Source organism: Phyllobates terribilis, unplaced genomic scaffold (genome assembly GCF_046119375.1).
Source record: "Phyllobates terribilis strain yellow unplaced genomic scaffold, ASM4611937v1 Scaffold_10__3_contigs__length_209671492, whole genome shotgun sequence".
Taxonomy (NCBI): domain Eukaryota; kingdom Metazoa; phylum Chordata; class Amphibia; order Anura; family Dendrobatidae; genus Phyllobates; species Phyllobates terribilis.
Genome location: NW_027362770.1, coordinates 106,525,178 through 106,540,810, shown reverse-complemented (window position 1 = coordinate 106,540,810; position 15,633 = coordinate 106,525,178). Strand labels below are relative to the sequence as shown.

Below are 15,633 nucleotides of genomic sequence, written 5' to 3'. Positions count from 1 at the left end.
ATTTATATCTAAAAATTGAGAAAATAACATTAGTAAATGATCACTCAAAGTAATCAGTGAATATAGATGCCAGGTTTTAGTATATGATATTATGTGATATTATCAAGACTTACATTATTTGGATCATTCAATGAATTCCCTTCAGGTGAGGGTTCTTGATATATATCCTTTAATTGAGGATAATTTAAAGGCTGCACAATACTGAAGTCTTGTTGATCCATGACTGGGGGTAAATTAGTTTGGTAACTCTGCCCCTGGGATCCTGGGGGAACCATCCTGACCTCCATGTATTTTAAGGTCCCGTCTGTGTTCAGGTACAGAGCCGGCTGATACTGATCTGTGTAGGGTTTGGATTGGGATCCACCAAAAATACAGCAACTACTGCTGTAATCATAACTGTCCTTCCTCAGACATTTCACCAATAATATCATCAAGGTGACAAGTGACACTAAGCTGATGGCCACCAGGGAGACGATTAGATACAGAGTCATATCTGATGGGGGTTTGGAATTGCTCAGGAAGTCTCCAGATTTCGGTCTTTCCACTATAACCTCATCCGCTATACTGACAAGTACAGTCACTGTGGTGGATAATGGAGGAGTCCCCTGATCACTGATAGAAATGACAAGTTGTTGCTCCATGTTCTCAGTCTCCTGTAATCCTCTTACAGTTCTCACCTCTCCTGTGAGTTTAGACACTTGAAATGATGAATAATTGATGGGGTCAATTAGAGTAAACACCAGCCAGGCATTGTGACCAGAGTCCAGATCCACTGCGGACAGTTTAGTCACCAGATATCCAGCACTTGTAGACTTGGGAATCCTCTCTTGGACAATGAGGTCCTCAGAGTGCTCTGGATACAGCAAAGAGGGGGGATTGTCATTTGTATCCAGAATGAAGATAAAGATGGGGACAGTGGAAGATAACTGTGGAGACCCTGAGTCTTCTACCTTTATGGTGATTTGTAATACCTGGATCTGCTCATAGTCAAAGGATCGCTGAGCATATATATTCCCATCATTAGAATGAATGTACACAAAGGAGAAGACAGAGGAGCCGTCAATCTGACTCTCAACTATGGAGTAAACCAGATCAGAATTAACCCCCACATCTAGGTCAGTAGCAGATACTGTACATAGAAGAGTCCCGGGGTCACTGTTCTCCTTAATGAAAGCATTATAAGTAGACTGTGTGAACACTGGAGCATTATCATTAATATCTGACACCCCAAGGGTGATACTTGATTTACTGTATAGAGGAGGAGACCCTAAATCAGAGGCTGTCAGCTCTATGGTGTATTGGGGGGTTTCCTCTCTATCCAGATTCCCATCTGTGACTAATGCATAACGATACTGATTAGACCTGATTTTAAAAGGCACATTTGGTGATAAACTAAGTTTTATTTCTCCATTCTTTCCAGAATCCTCATCTTTTACATTAATATATCCTACAATTGATCCTATTGGAGCATTTTCTGGAATATCATTAGTTACAATAGAAAATTTAATTTCTGGGGGATTATCATTAACATCTTCCACTTCCACATGAACTATGCAGTTTCCCTCTAGTTTGGGAAATCCTTTGTCTTCTGCCTTAATAGATAATTCATAAAAATTCACCTCTTCAAAATCCACATGCCCATTGACATAAATCTCCCCATTTTGGTCATTCAAAGAAAATATTTTTTTTGCAGATTTGAATGTATGGTCATCAAAGGAAAACTGAATTTCCCCATTTGTTCCGTCATCCTGATCTGTCACATTTAATGTTAATATCACAGTTTTCAGTGGTAGATTTTCCTTTATGCTGATTTTATAAACCGACTGATTAAAGACTGGAGGATTATCATTAATATCTAATACAGCGATTGTTATTCTGCAGGTCCCTGATCTGGCCGGTTCTCCTCCATCAATAGCTGTGAGAATCAGGTTATGTTCTTGCCTTTCTTCTCTGTCTAAAACCTTTTCTAGTATCAGCTGAGGGATGAGCGTTCCATCTTTATGAGTCTTCACAGACAAAGAGAAATAAGGATTTGTATTCACTGTATACTGACTGACACCATTCACACCAACATCTAAATCCTCTGCAATCTCTAATGCAAATCGAGCACCAGGACTTGCTAGTAATTCAGTGATCTCAATAATGCGATCAATAGATGAGAATGTAGGAGAATTATCATTAATATCCAGAATCTCTATTTCTAGAGTATAAAGCTCCACAGGATTCTCAGCCACAACCTCTATCTGCAGTAAACAGCGGGGACTAGATCCACACAGGCTCTCCCTATCAATCCTATCCTTCACAACCAGCCCTCCATTTGCCTGATTTACACTGAAATATCGTTGGTGTTTCTCAGATCTCAGATGTATCCTGCGCTGAGAGATCTCTGCACGTTTTATCCCCAGATCCTGAGCTACATTTCCTACCAATGTCCCCGGCTCAGACTCCTCAACAATAAAATAATGAAGCTGCCCAGAGACCCAGCCCCAGCTACAAAGGAGAAAGGAGCAGACTACTTGCCATTTCCAGCACTGACAAAAGCCTCTGATGTCCATATCTTATGTGATTGTCTTGATATTTGATGTCATGTAGATCCTGTGTAATCCAAGTTGCATGGGGATCATGAATTTATCTGTCCATATTCCCAAAAAGATAATCCATCTGAAGAAAATACAGATCCACACGGCTCTCATCAGAGATGCAGCTCTTCTTTGTGTGAGAGACGGTGGGAGGGTGAATCACTGAGCCAGGGGGAGGAGAGCGCAAGGCTGACATGAGCACATTCTCAGTTATAGACTAAGCATTATACTGGACAAGTCTACCCTCTAGTGGTCATTGGATAAAAATACAATAAATAAGCAGAACAAAAAAAGCAAATAGAAACTTTGGTTGAATCCACTTTCGGCTAAAGATTCAGTTATATATTTCTCTGTACATGAAATGAGATAAAGTTCATTTGACATAAAATCAGAAAGATAGAAGAAGCTGCATACTAACATTAGAGTACTGAAAATAAAAGTTATTAATTTACAATTATAATAAAAATCTTTTTATATATCTTTGTCTATTCCAATGTCAAACTTTACATGAAATTAAAAAAATTACCTTCATTTGTGAACAAATAATGTTCAACAACTGATATGGGACAGTGCAGAATAGGCAGCTCATTTGATAGTAAATTGGTTAAGATACGGGAAAAGTTCAGAATGAAAACAAAATATCAAAAAATCATAGAAAGGATAAAAAGATGCATGTAGTAATGATCAAAATGATCAAAACCTTTTATGTATTTATGAGTAAAGTCTTTTTGCAAGATTTGGTGTCCAATGCTTACTTGTTATTCCCATTCATCTGTACTTTATGGGTTTTGCTTTTGTTAATTCACTATTTTGTTAGTATGTTATGATTTGTTATTCTTTTAATAGAGAAAAATTAAAATTGAAGTTTTATTAGGAGATAAATTAAATTTTGATATTTTTGCTTAAAGCAAATCTGGACAATGTATCGTGCTTTCTAGTTCTACATTCAAAAATATACTGAAATGTGTTGGCTGCGTATGAAATAGACCTTAGTTTGCGTTGTTAGATAAGTGCCTAAATGGCAGCTACTAACTACTCTGCTACTAAGCTCTACATGTAACAGCAGGTTTGTTATGTGAGAAAAGTGGATTACAAATCATTTCAGTTGTTCACATGTATCTCTGCGAATGAGACACATACATTGAGTAGCTCTTACTGGCTGATCTAAAGAGATGTGGAAAGAGGAGTGACCGTTTCATGATCCATTATTTATGGATAATGATTAAAAAATATCCGCATTGAAAATAATATATGTGCTCCATTGTGGTTACAATTGTGATGCTTTCCTCATAAAATTACATAAGATTAAATTAGTTATCGTCATTAATGAACACTTTTACTATGTAGGAGTCACTTGTCACCACTGCCTGTGAGAAAATTAGTAGATAATAGTTTAATATTAGAAAATAAGATTGATGTCTGCCCAAGTACAGCCACACTCTACTTCAGGCTCCTTGCCTGTAAATGGTAACCGTTCGAGTTATGTATGAGACATAAATGCATATATTCTGCTATCAGATTGGCAAAGTAATTGCAAACAAGTAAGATATAAAAATATCTACATCTCTGTGTTTTTATTATTTGTCCATTTCTCATTTATAATACAATAGTTCTTAGTACCATCTTCTAAAAAATACATATTAATTTGAAATAAAATGAAACAGCATCTATGTCAATCATAATAAAGTATTTAACCACTGCCATGTGAAACGTGATAATTAATCAGTACATTCCAATGATTAAACAAATTTAGAAAAATCAATTAATAAACTCTAATTTTCCCTAATCATATATAACTATCCTATAAAATGGCTGAAAAAAAAGTCCAGAAATTGTGAAAAAAACATAGAAAAATATGATTAATCTTAACAGCTCAGCAGAAAAGAATATCTTGATAAATGTTTCACCATATCTGCAAATATTGGGGAATAGTTCTCAATACCATTTCTAATATTAAGTGCAAGCTTAACCCATTGAAGACCTTGGGCGTATAGGTACATCCAAGGTCATGTCTCTGCCTTTGATGCGGGCTCCGGCGCTGACTTCACATCTTTCCCCACACATGACAGCTGATCTGATCAGCTGTAATTTACCTCTTTACCAACATCCACCATTTAAATGGCCCTGTCAATCACTGACAGCGGCATTTAACACGCGCTGGTCAGAAGCACTTCACAAGACCCACCCATCAGCGCCGCTGTCCGTGTGTGAGGGTGCGAGTGGGTTGTCATGACAACTGGGGGTCTGCAGAAGAACCCCGTGCCTGTCATTGGGAATTTCCTTTGAACACCGGCGTTCATAGGAGATCGTCATTTCTGATACACATAGCAGTGCTGAAGCCCTGCTATGTGTAGCACAGGTCATGGGAAAATCGCAGTTTCAAGTCTCCTAAGAGGACTATTGAAGCTAGTAAAAAGTGTAAAAAAAGCTTTAAAAAACTAAAAAGCACCAAAGTTCAAATCACCCCCCTTTTGCCCCATTGAAAATAAAATTTAAAAAAATTCACATTTTTGGTATCACTGCGTTCAAAAATGTCCGATCTATCAAAATATAAAATAAATTAATCCCATCTGTAAACAGCGTAAGAAGAATTATGTTGTTTTGGTCGCCGTAACATTGCAATGAAATTGTATCTATGCCAAAATAGAATAAAAACGTCAGCTCAGGGTGCAAAAAATAATCCATCACCCAGCCCCACATCCCAAAAACTGGAGAGTTTATGAGTCTCGAAAGATGGTGACATAACCAAATTTTGTTTTCTTACAAATTTGGGATTTTTCTTCATCCCTTATATAAAAAAGAACCTATACATGCTAGGTAACTGCGTACCCACACTGACCTGGGGAATCATATTGGCAGGTCAGTTTTAGCATTTAGTGAACATGGTAAATAAAAAAAAATAAAAAATAATTGTGGAATTGCACTTTTTTTGCAATTTCACCACACTTAGAATTTTATTCCCGTTTTCCAGTACACTATATGATAAAATTAACAATGTCATTCAAAAGTACAACTCGTTTCGCAAAACACAAGCCCTAATATGGCTATTTTGATGGAAAAATATAAAGGTTGTGGCTCTGGGAACAAGGAGAGGAAAAAACAAAAGCACAAAAATAGAAAATTGCAAGATGGTGAAGGGGTTAAAATGTGCCAGGTTTCCTAAAGCAGCTCATGTTGTTTGATAAATCTGGCACACATTTAGACTCTCTAGTCTGTTCACTTGACCTATTTATTGGTTTACTTTGTGCCAGTGTGGCACCCCTGCGGGTTCAGTCGCCACAGAGGTACTGCATCTCGCTCAGAGGTGTGGTATCTCACTCTCAGGTAAGGATGGAGTACTGCCCGGGACCCAAACACCTGCATCCAACACATTCCACTTCAGTAGGGGCAGGGGGAGATTGCTCCTAAGGTAGAGAACAGTCCCTGGTCCCTAGCTGGAGGGTGGAACTATGTAGTGAGTGTGGGTGGAGGACGTAGTTTAGGGGAGCACAGGCAGAAGGAGGATATGAAAGGGGGAACCATCTTGCAAGTGAGGGCTTAGTCTGAGGAGGAGTGGGAGCAGGAGCTCTGCACGAGCTCTGCTCAGGGAGGAGCGGGCCTGAGTGAGAGAGGCCCAGGAGGTCAGACTGAAGAGGAGAGGGGCAGGAAGGAAGGCTCCAGAAGGAAAGAGAGGATCCTAGGGGTACGGGCCGTGCTGGAGGCCACCCGTATGCCCGAATCTACCAGGAGTGAAAGGATCAGGCCGCAAAGAGGACTGGCCCCTAACTAGTGAGAATTGCAATATTCAACTAGAAACCGGAGGCTTCTACATTTTCAGGGTGTAGAAGCCACAGCCGCAATTAATCGCCAAAAAGGTAGCCACACAAGATCCAGGGAACTTCAGTTTGCCCACCAAGATCTGCGGTTAGCGGCTTGGGACACTGTTTGCGAGGCGCAGGGCAGGAGGGTGAGAGCCAGTGCAGGAGACGACCAGGAGGGACACACAGAAAGGGGTCCTGCTAAGTGCTCTTGAATTACCTGAGGGTTTGCTGAACCCCTCCCTGAGTAAACACCGGACGACGTGGGTGGTTATGAACTGCAGTTGTAACCAGGAACAACGTGAGAATCGTGAGTAAACATCCTGAAGACTGCACCCCACTGTCTCTGTGAATCATTGCTGTGCCATCATCCCCTGCACCACACTGCACAACCACAGTTACTTCATCATCTACCATCACTGCACCGCCCTGGAGCTTAGCTCTACCTGTGGAGAGCTGAACCAACTCTGCTGCATTAACATCAGCTCCAGAGGACCTGCTCCGCAGCCGCGGCTCCACATAGCCGCATACCACAGGTAGCGTCACGAACATTTCATAAAAACTATAATCCCCTTTCCCAAATCCCCCTTTTATTGACCGCCCTGGGTCACGGACGGGGTCACTGCCACTGGGACATCTCCCCTAGCAACGACCGGCCCTGCTACCGAGTACCCCATGGCCCAGGGGGCGCGTCACCAGAAATTTGTACAAAGATGTTGGCACATTTTTTTTGCAGCATGTTGTTGCATTTGAAGCTACACCTCTTTTCCACAAAGGCATGCCCTTGTTTGGTAAAGCCATGCCCCCAAGTCAAACTAGGAAGAAAAGTTACAGATAACACAAAATATGCTGAGCAACAATGAAAAAAATCAGCTCCATACAACATTTATATTAAATTGGCTGAATATGAATATAATGACCATAACTGTTATTCTGAAGATCCATGCAGTAAATAATTGCACAAGTTTCAGACATAAAATAAAATGGAACATCTTGTTTTTGAACATAATTCACTTACTAATACTGTAAGATATTGCCATTTTTAGAGAGGCAAAAGCTCTATAAGTAGACTCTTTAACAAACAAATACCATTCATATTATTATTGTGCTACTGTGTGGTAGTAAAGCCAAGTGACACAATCTGGATGCAACAACTACCTCCAAATCCCAAACAATGTGCAATCAGCTTGTAATTTTTAGAAATAATAAGTAAATGTAATAATAATTCAAAGTTGTAGAAAAACAGTATAAATTAATAAATTATATTTCATCTCCATTTCAAGTTTGGCTTCTAAAATAGTCAATATGCTATTATAAAGTAATATTTAGACTTACATTATTTGGATCATTCGATGAATTCCCCTCTGATGAGGCTTCTTGATATATATCCTTTAATTGAGGATAATTAAGAGGCTGCACAATACTGAAATCTTGTTGCTCCAGGGCTGGAGGAAAATTAGTTTGGTAGCTCTGCCCCTGGGATCCTGGAGGAACCATCCTGACCTCCATGTATTTTAAGGTCCCGTCTGTGTTCAGGTACAGAGCTGGCTGATACTGATCTGTGTAGGATTTGGATTGGGATCCACCAAGAATACAGCAACTACTGCTGTAATCATAACTGTCCTTCCTCAGACATTTTATCAATAATATCATGAAGGTGACTAGTGACACTAAGCTGATGGCCACGAGGGAGACGATTAGATACAGAGTCATATCTGATGGGGGTTTGGAATTGGTCAGTAAGTCTCCAGATTTCGGTCTTTCCACTATAACCTCATCCGCTATACTGACAAGTACAGTCACTGTGGTGGATAATGGAGGAGTCCCCTGATCACTAATAGAAATGACAAGTTGTTGCTCCATGTTCTCTGTCTCCTGTAATCCTCTTACAGTTCTCACCTCTCCTGTGAGTTTAGACACTTGAAATGATGAATAATTGATGGGGTCAATGAGAGTAAACACCAGCCAGGCATTGTGACCAGAGTCCAGATCCACTGCAGACAGTTTAGTCACCAAATATCCAGCACTTGTAGACTTGGGAATCGTCTCTTGGACAATGAAGTCCTCAGAGTGCTCTGGATAAAGCAAAGAGGGGGGATTGTCATTTGTATCCAGAATGAAGATAAAGATGGGGACAGTGGAAGATAACTGTGGAGATCCTGAGTCCTCTACCTTTATGGTGATTTGTAAAACCTGGATTTGTTCATAGTCAAAGGATCGCTGAGCATATATATTCCCATCATTAGATTGAATGTACACAAAGGAGGAGACAGAGGAGCCGTCAATCTGACTCTCAACTATGGAGTAAACCAGATCAGAATTAACCCCCTCATCTAGGTCAGTAGCAGATACTGTACATAGAAGAGTCCCAGGGTCACTGTTCTCCTTAATGAAAGCATTATAAGTAGACTGTGTGAACACTGGAGCATTATCATTAATATCTGACACTCTGAGGATGACACTTATATTACTGTATAGAGGAGGAGACCCTAAATCAGAGGCTGTCAGCTCTACGGTGTATTGGGGGGTTTCCTCTCTATCCAGATTCCCATCTGTGACCAATGCATAACGATTCTGATTAGATCTGATTTTAAAAGGCACATTTGGTGATATACTCAGTTTTGTTTCTCCATTTTTTCCAGAATCCTCATCTTTTATATTAATATATCCTATGATTGACCCTATTAGAGCATTTTCTGGAATATCATTAGTCACAATGGAAAATGTAATTTCTGGGGGATTGTCATTAATATCTTCCACTTCTACATGAACTATGCAGTTTCCCTCTAGTTTGGGAAATCCTTTGTCTTTTGCCTTAATAGATAATTCATAAAAATTCACCTCTTCAAAATCCACATGTTCATTAATATAAATCTCCCCATTTTGCTCATTCAAAGAAAATAATCTTTTTGCAGATTTGAATGTATGATCATCGAAGGAAAACTGTATTTCACCATTTGCTCCGTCATCCTTATCTGATGCATTTAATGTTAATATCACAGTTTTCAGTGGCAGATTTTCCCTTATGCTGATTTTATAAACTGACTGATTAAAGACTGGAAGATTATCATTAACATCTAATACAACGATTGTTATTCTGCAGGTCCCTGATCTGGCCGGTTCTCCTCCATCAATAGCTGTGAGAATCAGGTTATGTTCTTGTTTTTCTTCTCTATCTAAAACCTTTTCTAGTATCAGCTGAGGGATGAGTGTTCCATCTTTATGAGTCTTCACAGACAATGAGAAATAAGGATTTGTATTCAGTGTATACTGACTGACACCATTCACACCGACATCTAAATCCTCAGCTATCTCTAAAGCAAACCGAGCACCAGGATTTATAAACACTTCAGTGATCTCTATAATGTGATCTTTAGATGAGAATGTAGGAGAATTATCATTAATATCCAGAATCTCTATTTCTAGAGTAAAAAGCTCCACAGGATCCTCAGCCACAACCTCTATCTGCAGTAAACAGCTGGGACTAGATCCACACAGGCTCTCCCTATCAATCCTGTCCTTCACAACCAGCCCTCCATTTGCCTGATTTACACTGAAATATCTTTGGTGTTTCTCAGATCTCAGATGTATCCTGCGCTGAGAGATCTCTGCACGTTTTATCCCCAGATCCTGAGCTCCATTTCCTACCAATGTCCCCGGCTCAGACTCCTCAACAATAGAATAACGAAGCTGCCCAGAGACCCAGCCCCAGCTACAAAGGAGAAAGGAGCAGACTACTTGCCATTTCCAGCACTGACAAAAGCCTCTGATGTCCATATCTTATGTGATTGTTTTGATATTTGATGTCATGTAGATCCTGTGGAATCCAAGCTGCATGAGGATCCTGAATTTATCTGTCCATATTCCCAAAAAGATAATCCATCTGAAGAAAATACAGATCCACACGGCTCTCATCAGAGCTGCAGCTCTTCTTTGTGTGAAAGACGGTGGGAGGGTGAATCACTGAGCCAGGGGGAGGAGAGCGCAGGGCTGACATGAGCACATTCTCTGCTATAGACTAAGGAATCTACTGGATGACAGGTCTACCCTCTAGTGGCCAATGGATAGAAATACAGCAAATAAGCAGAACAGAAAAAGCAAATAGAAACTTCTTTAATGCACTTTTGGCTTAAGATTCATTTATAGACTTCACTATACACCAAATGTGATAAATTTAATATGAGATAAAATCAGAAATATAGAAGAAACTGCATACTAGCAATCGACTACTAAAAAGTAAAAATTATAAATTCGCAATTTTAGTAGAAATGTGTTGATATATTTATGTCTATTCCATTGTGAAACATTGAATCAAACTCAAAAAATTACAATTATTTGTGAAAAAACACCTTTAAACAACTGATATGTGATAGCGCAGGTAAGGCAGCTCATTTGATAGTAATGATGGTTGGGATATATAATACGTTCAGAATGAATGCAAATTTAAAATGTTCAAAGAAACGATAAAAAGATGCATTTATAAAGATTGAAATGATCAAAACCTTTTATGTATTTATGAATAAAGCCATATTCCAAGATTTGGTTTCCTTTCTTATTTGTTAAATCCCATTCATCTGTACTTTGTGTTTTGTTTTTTGTTTTTTATTCACTTTCTTTTTAAGATTTGTTATTCTTTTAATAGAGAAAAATTTAAATTAAAGTTTTTTTTAGGGGATAAACAAATTAAATTTTGATATTTTTGCTTAAAATCAGTCTGGACAATGTAAAGTCCTTTCTAGTTCTACATCCAGAAATATACAGAAATATGTATTGGCTGTGTATGAAATAGACATTAGTTTGTGTTGTTAGATAAGTGCCTAAATGGCAGCTACTGACCACCCTGCTACTAAAATCTACATGTAACAGCAGATTCGTTTTGTGAAAAAAGTGCATTACAAATCATTCCAGTTGTTCACATTTATCTCTGCGAATGTGACTCATACATTGAGTAGCTCTTACTGGCTGATCTAGAGATGTGGAAAGAAGAGTGACCATTTCCTGATTCATTATTGGTGGATAATTATTAAGAAAGTACCCATATTGAAAATAGTATATGTGCTCTATTGTGATTACAATTGTGATGCTTTCCTCATAAAATTATATAAGATTCAATTAGTTATCGTTGTAAATGGACCCTTTTACTATCTAGGGGCCACTTGTCACCACTGCCTGTGAGAAATGTAGCAGATAATAGTATAAAATTAGAAAGTAAGATTGACATCTGCCCAAGTACAGCCACTTTCTACATCAGGCTCCTTTCCTGTCAATGGTAATCGTTTGAGACATAATGAAAATGCATATTGTGAAGACCCGGGGTCTTCCGTGGGCGATACGCTACTCAGACAACACAGAGTGAGGGTAAAACAGTGTGGCAATACTTTATTGAACCACAAAGCGGACAATAAACACACAGAACAGGCCCAGCACATACCCAAGATGGTACAACATTACTCAGTCTCACCCTACCTTCTCCGCCGCCTGGGATAGAACAGCCGCTTCTGGCGGGCCCCCACAGAAAGGAGGTGGCGGCAAGCTTAGGAAGCTAGCAGTTTATCGAGGTATAAGACCAGGAGACCCGAGGGTCTAAATCTGGCCTCTCTGAGAGTTTCCATGGGGCTAGGCGACCAGTGGGTCCCTCCTGGCAACTTCAAATGTTTCCATTGGTTCTAGGCGACCGGTGGGTCCTTCCTAGCAACCCCAAAACAACATATCCATGGGGCCAGGTGACTTCTTTGTCCTCTCCTGGACTCCCCAAAAAGGAATCTAGGTTTCTCTGATGGTTAATGGAGCAGATCCGAATCTTTCCAGTCAGGGCCGGTACCCCTAGACTACAATCATGTACAATACAAATCTGTGTCTTTTTAGATGCCATGCAATCCATCTACTTTCCTGAAAGATGTCTCCCATTCTCCTTCCAAAGTCCTTCTGACTCTGTCTCAAGTCTCATTCTGTCTCCAGCACTACAGACATTCCTGTTTATAGTTACATCTGTGTGAGGTCATCAGGCACAGGTAAGAGGTAAAGGTGCAGGGCTCGAGTATTCACAGCTTATCCCCCAAGATTGACTGGCAAACACCCTACAATGTTATTTAACATATCTAGCAAACATTCATAGTTCTAGCTAATCTATTTACATAGTTTGTATCACAGGTTCTCTTGTAAATACTCATCATTGTTTCAGAATCAAAGAGCAGATAGCATTCAGGGTTATACAAATAATAGTCTGTGTTAATCAACTAAAGAAGAAAGAGTCAACATAAAAATAAAGGTGTGCTGCTCTTGCCATCAGAAAGTATGTCTGGCATAATTAAGATTTTACTCACACATATATTTTGCTATCAGATTGGCAAAGCAATTGCAAACAAGTAAGATATAAAAATATCTACATCCCTGTGTTTTTATTATTTGTCCATTTCTCATTTATAATACAATGGTTTGTATTATCAACTGCTAAAAACTGCATACAAATTTGAAATAAAATGATACAGCATATATGTCAACTTAATGGATTATGCATCTGCTGCTATGCAAAACGTGATATTTTATCATTACATCCAAATGATTAAACAAATTTAGAAAAATCAATTAATAAACTCTCGCTTTGTCTATTGTAATATAATTATCTATTAAAATGCCTGAAAATAAAGTTCAGAAATTGAAATAAAAACAAACAAAAATATGATCGATCTTAACTACAACAGCACAATAGAAAAGAAGATCTTGATAAATGTTTCACTTTATCTGCAAATGTTGGGGAATATTTTTCAATACTATTTCTAAGATTAAGTGCAAGTTTAAAATTTGGCAAGTTTCTTAAAGTAGCTTGTGCTACAGTGGGTACGGAAAGTATTCAGACCCCTTTAAATTTTTCACTCTTTGTTTCATTGCAGCCATTTGGTAAATTCTAAAAAGTAAAAAATCCCATCTTGAATGGAAAAAAACAGAAATGTAGAAATTTTTGCAAATGTATTAAAAAAGAAAAACTGAAATATCACATGGTCATAAGTCTTCAGACCCTTTGCTCAGTATTGAGTAGAAGCACCCTTTTGAGCTAGTACAGCCCTGAGTCTTCTTGGGAATGATGCAATAAGTTTTTCACACCTGGATTTGGGGATCCTCTGCCATTCTTCCTTGCAGATCCTCTCCAGTTCTGTCAGGTTGGATGGTGAACGTTGGTGGACAGCAATTTTCAGGTCTCTCCAGAGATGCTCAATTGAGTTTAGGTCAAGGATCTGGCTGAGCCAGTCAAGAATGGTCACAGATTTGTTCTGAAGGCACTCCTTTGTTATTTTAGCTGTGTGCTTAGGGTCATTGTCTTGTTGGAAGGTGAACCTTCAGCCAAGTCTGAGGTCCAGAGCACTCTGGAAGAGGTTTTCATCCAGGATATCTCTGTACTTGGCCGCATTCATGTTTCCTTCAATTGCAACCAGTCGTCCTGTCCCTGCAGCTGAAAAACACCCCCATAGCATGATGCTGCCACCACCATGTTTCACTGTTGGGATTGTATTGGGCAGGTGATGAGCAGTGCCTGGTTTTCTCCACACATACCACTTAGAATTATCACCAAAAAGTTCTATCTTCGTCTCATCAGACCAGAGAATCTTATTTCTCATAGTCTGGGAGTCTTTCATGTGTTTTTGAGCAAACTCTATGCAGGCTTTCATATGTCTTGCACTGAGGAGAGGATTCTGCTGGGCCACTTTGCCATAAAGGCCCAACTGGTGAAGGGCTGCAGTGATATTTGACTTTGTGGAACTTTCTCCTATTTCCGTACTGCATCTCTGGAGCTCAGCCACAGTCATCTTGGGGTTCTTCTTTACCTCTCTCACCAAGGCTCTTCTCCCACGATTGCTCAGTTTGGCTGGATGGCCACGTCTAGGAAGACTTCTGGTGCTCCCAAACTTCTTCCATTTAAGGATTATGGAGGCCACTGTGCTCTTAGGAACCTTGAGTAATGCAAAAATTCTTTTGTAACCTTGGCCAGATCTGTGCCTTGCCACAATTCTGTCTCTGTGCTCCTTGGGCAATTCCTTTGAGCTCATGATTCTCATTTGATCTGATATTGACTGTGAGCTGTGAGGTCTTATATATACAGGTGTGTGCCTTTCCAAATCAAGTCCTATCAGTTTAATTAAACACAGCTGGACTCCAATGAAGGAGTAGAACCATCTCAAGGAGGATCACAAGGAAATGGACAGCATGTGACTTAAATATGAGTGTCTGAGCAAAGGGTCTGAATACTTATGACCATGTGATATTTCAGTATTTCTTTTTTAATAAACTTGCAAAAATTTCTACATTTCTGTTTTTTTCAGTCAAGATGGGGTGCAGACTGTACATTAATAAGAAAAAAATGAACTTTTTAGAATTTCCCAAATGGCAGCAATGAAACAAAGAGTGAAAAATTTAAAGAGGTCTCAATACTTTCCGTACCCACTATATTTGATAACTCTGGCACACCTTGAGGCTGGGTGCCCAGGTTGCGTATTACAAGCATATATGCTGCGGAATTTCCGCAGCGTAAACGCTTGTAAAACGCATGTATATCCGCACCCCATGGTCTCCAATGGCATTCCGCAATGGCAATGCCCATGCTGCAGATTTTTCCGCAGCGTATATGCTGCGGTCAAAAATCCGCAGCATGTTCATTAATTTTGCGTTTCCGCATGCGGATGGTACCCAAGTCTGGAGGAGAGGAGACTCTCATCCAGACCTGGGTACCAAAGAACCTGTAAAAAAAAGAATAAAATAAAGTTTATACTTATCTTCTGATGTCTTCCCGGTGTTTTCCCGCCGTCGCGAGGTGTGTGAAGGACCTGCCACGTCATTGAGTCATGTGACCCATCACATGACTCAATGACGTCACCGAAGGTCCTGCACACAACAGCGTGAGCCGCTCAAGACCCCGGACGGGGCACAGAATGCATCGGAAGGTGAGTATAAACTTTATTTTTTTATTTTTTACCATTCTGATTTTTTTTTTTTAACTATTACTTGGTCACACTATATAAATCCATGCCGGTTGCATGGATTTATATAGTGTGAACAAGTTGTCAAGCACTTTTCCAAGTGATGCTTAAATCACTTGGAGAAGTGCTTGATAACCCACATGCGGAAATGCATGCAAAGACGCTGCAAAGACGCCTCACAAACGCTTCTACCTGGCGGGAAAACCGCATGTAAAATCCGCATGCGATTTTCCCGCCAGGGAGAAGCGTAAAAAATATGCTTCTGTTCCGCAATGTGGGCACTTAGCC

At 39.6% G+C, this 15,633-nt stretch overlaps 1 protein-coding gene across 21 annotated transcripts in view; it reads right to left on the bottom strand.

Moving 5' to 3' along the window:
• LOC141164440 (protocadherin gamma-C5-like) overlaps positions 1-15,633 on the bottom strand; it is a 533,108-nt gene that overhangs the window by 239,116 nt on the left and 278,359 nt on the right. For 2 of the 21 annotated variants that reach the window (XM_073649678.1, XM_073649695.1), the window contains exon 1: positions 7,712-10,331. The exons of 18 other annotated variants lie outside the window; for them this stretch is intronic. In XM_073649678.1, the coding sequence (XP_073505779.1) occupies positions 7,712-10,153 (2,442 nt within the window). In that variant the 5' untranslated portion in view covers positions 10,154-10,331. Of the gene's footprint in view, positions 1-113; positions 2,721-7,711; positions 10,332-15,633 lie in introns of those variants that run through there. One more of the 21 variants, XM_073649696.1, reaches the window with a different exon arrangement.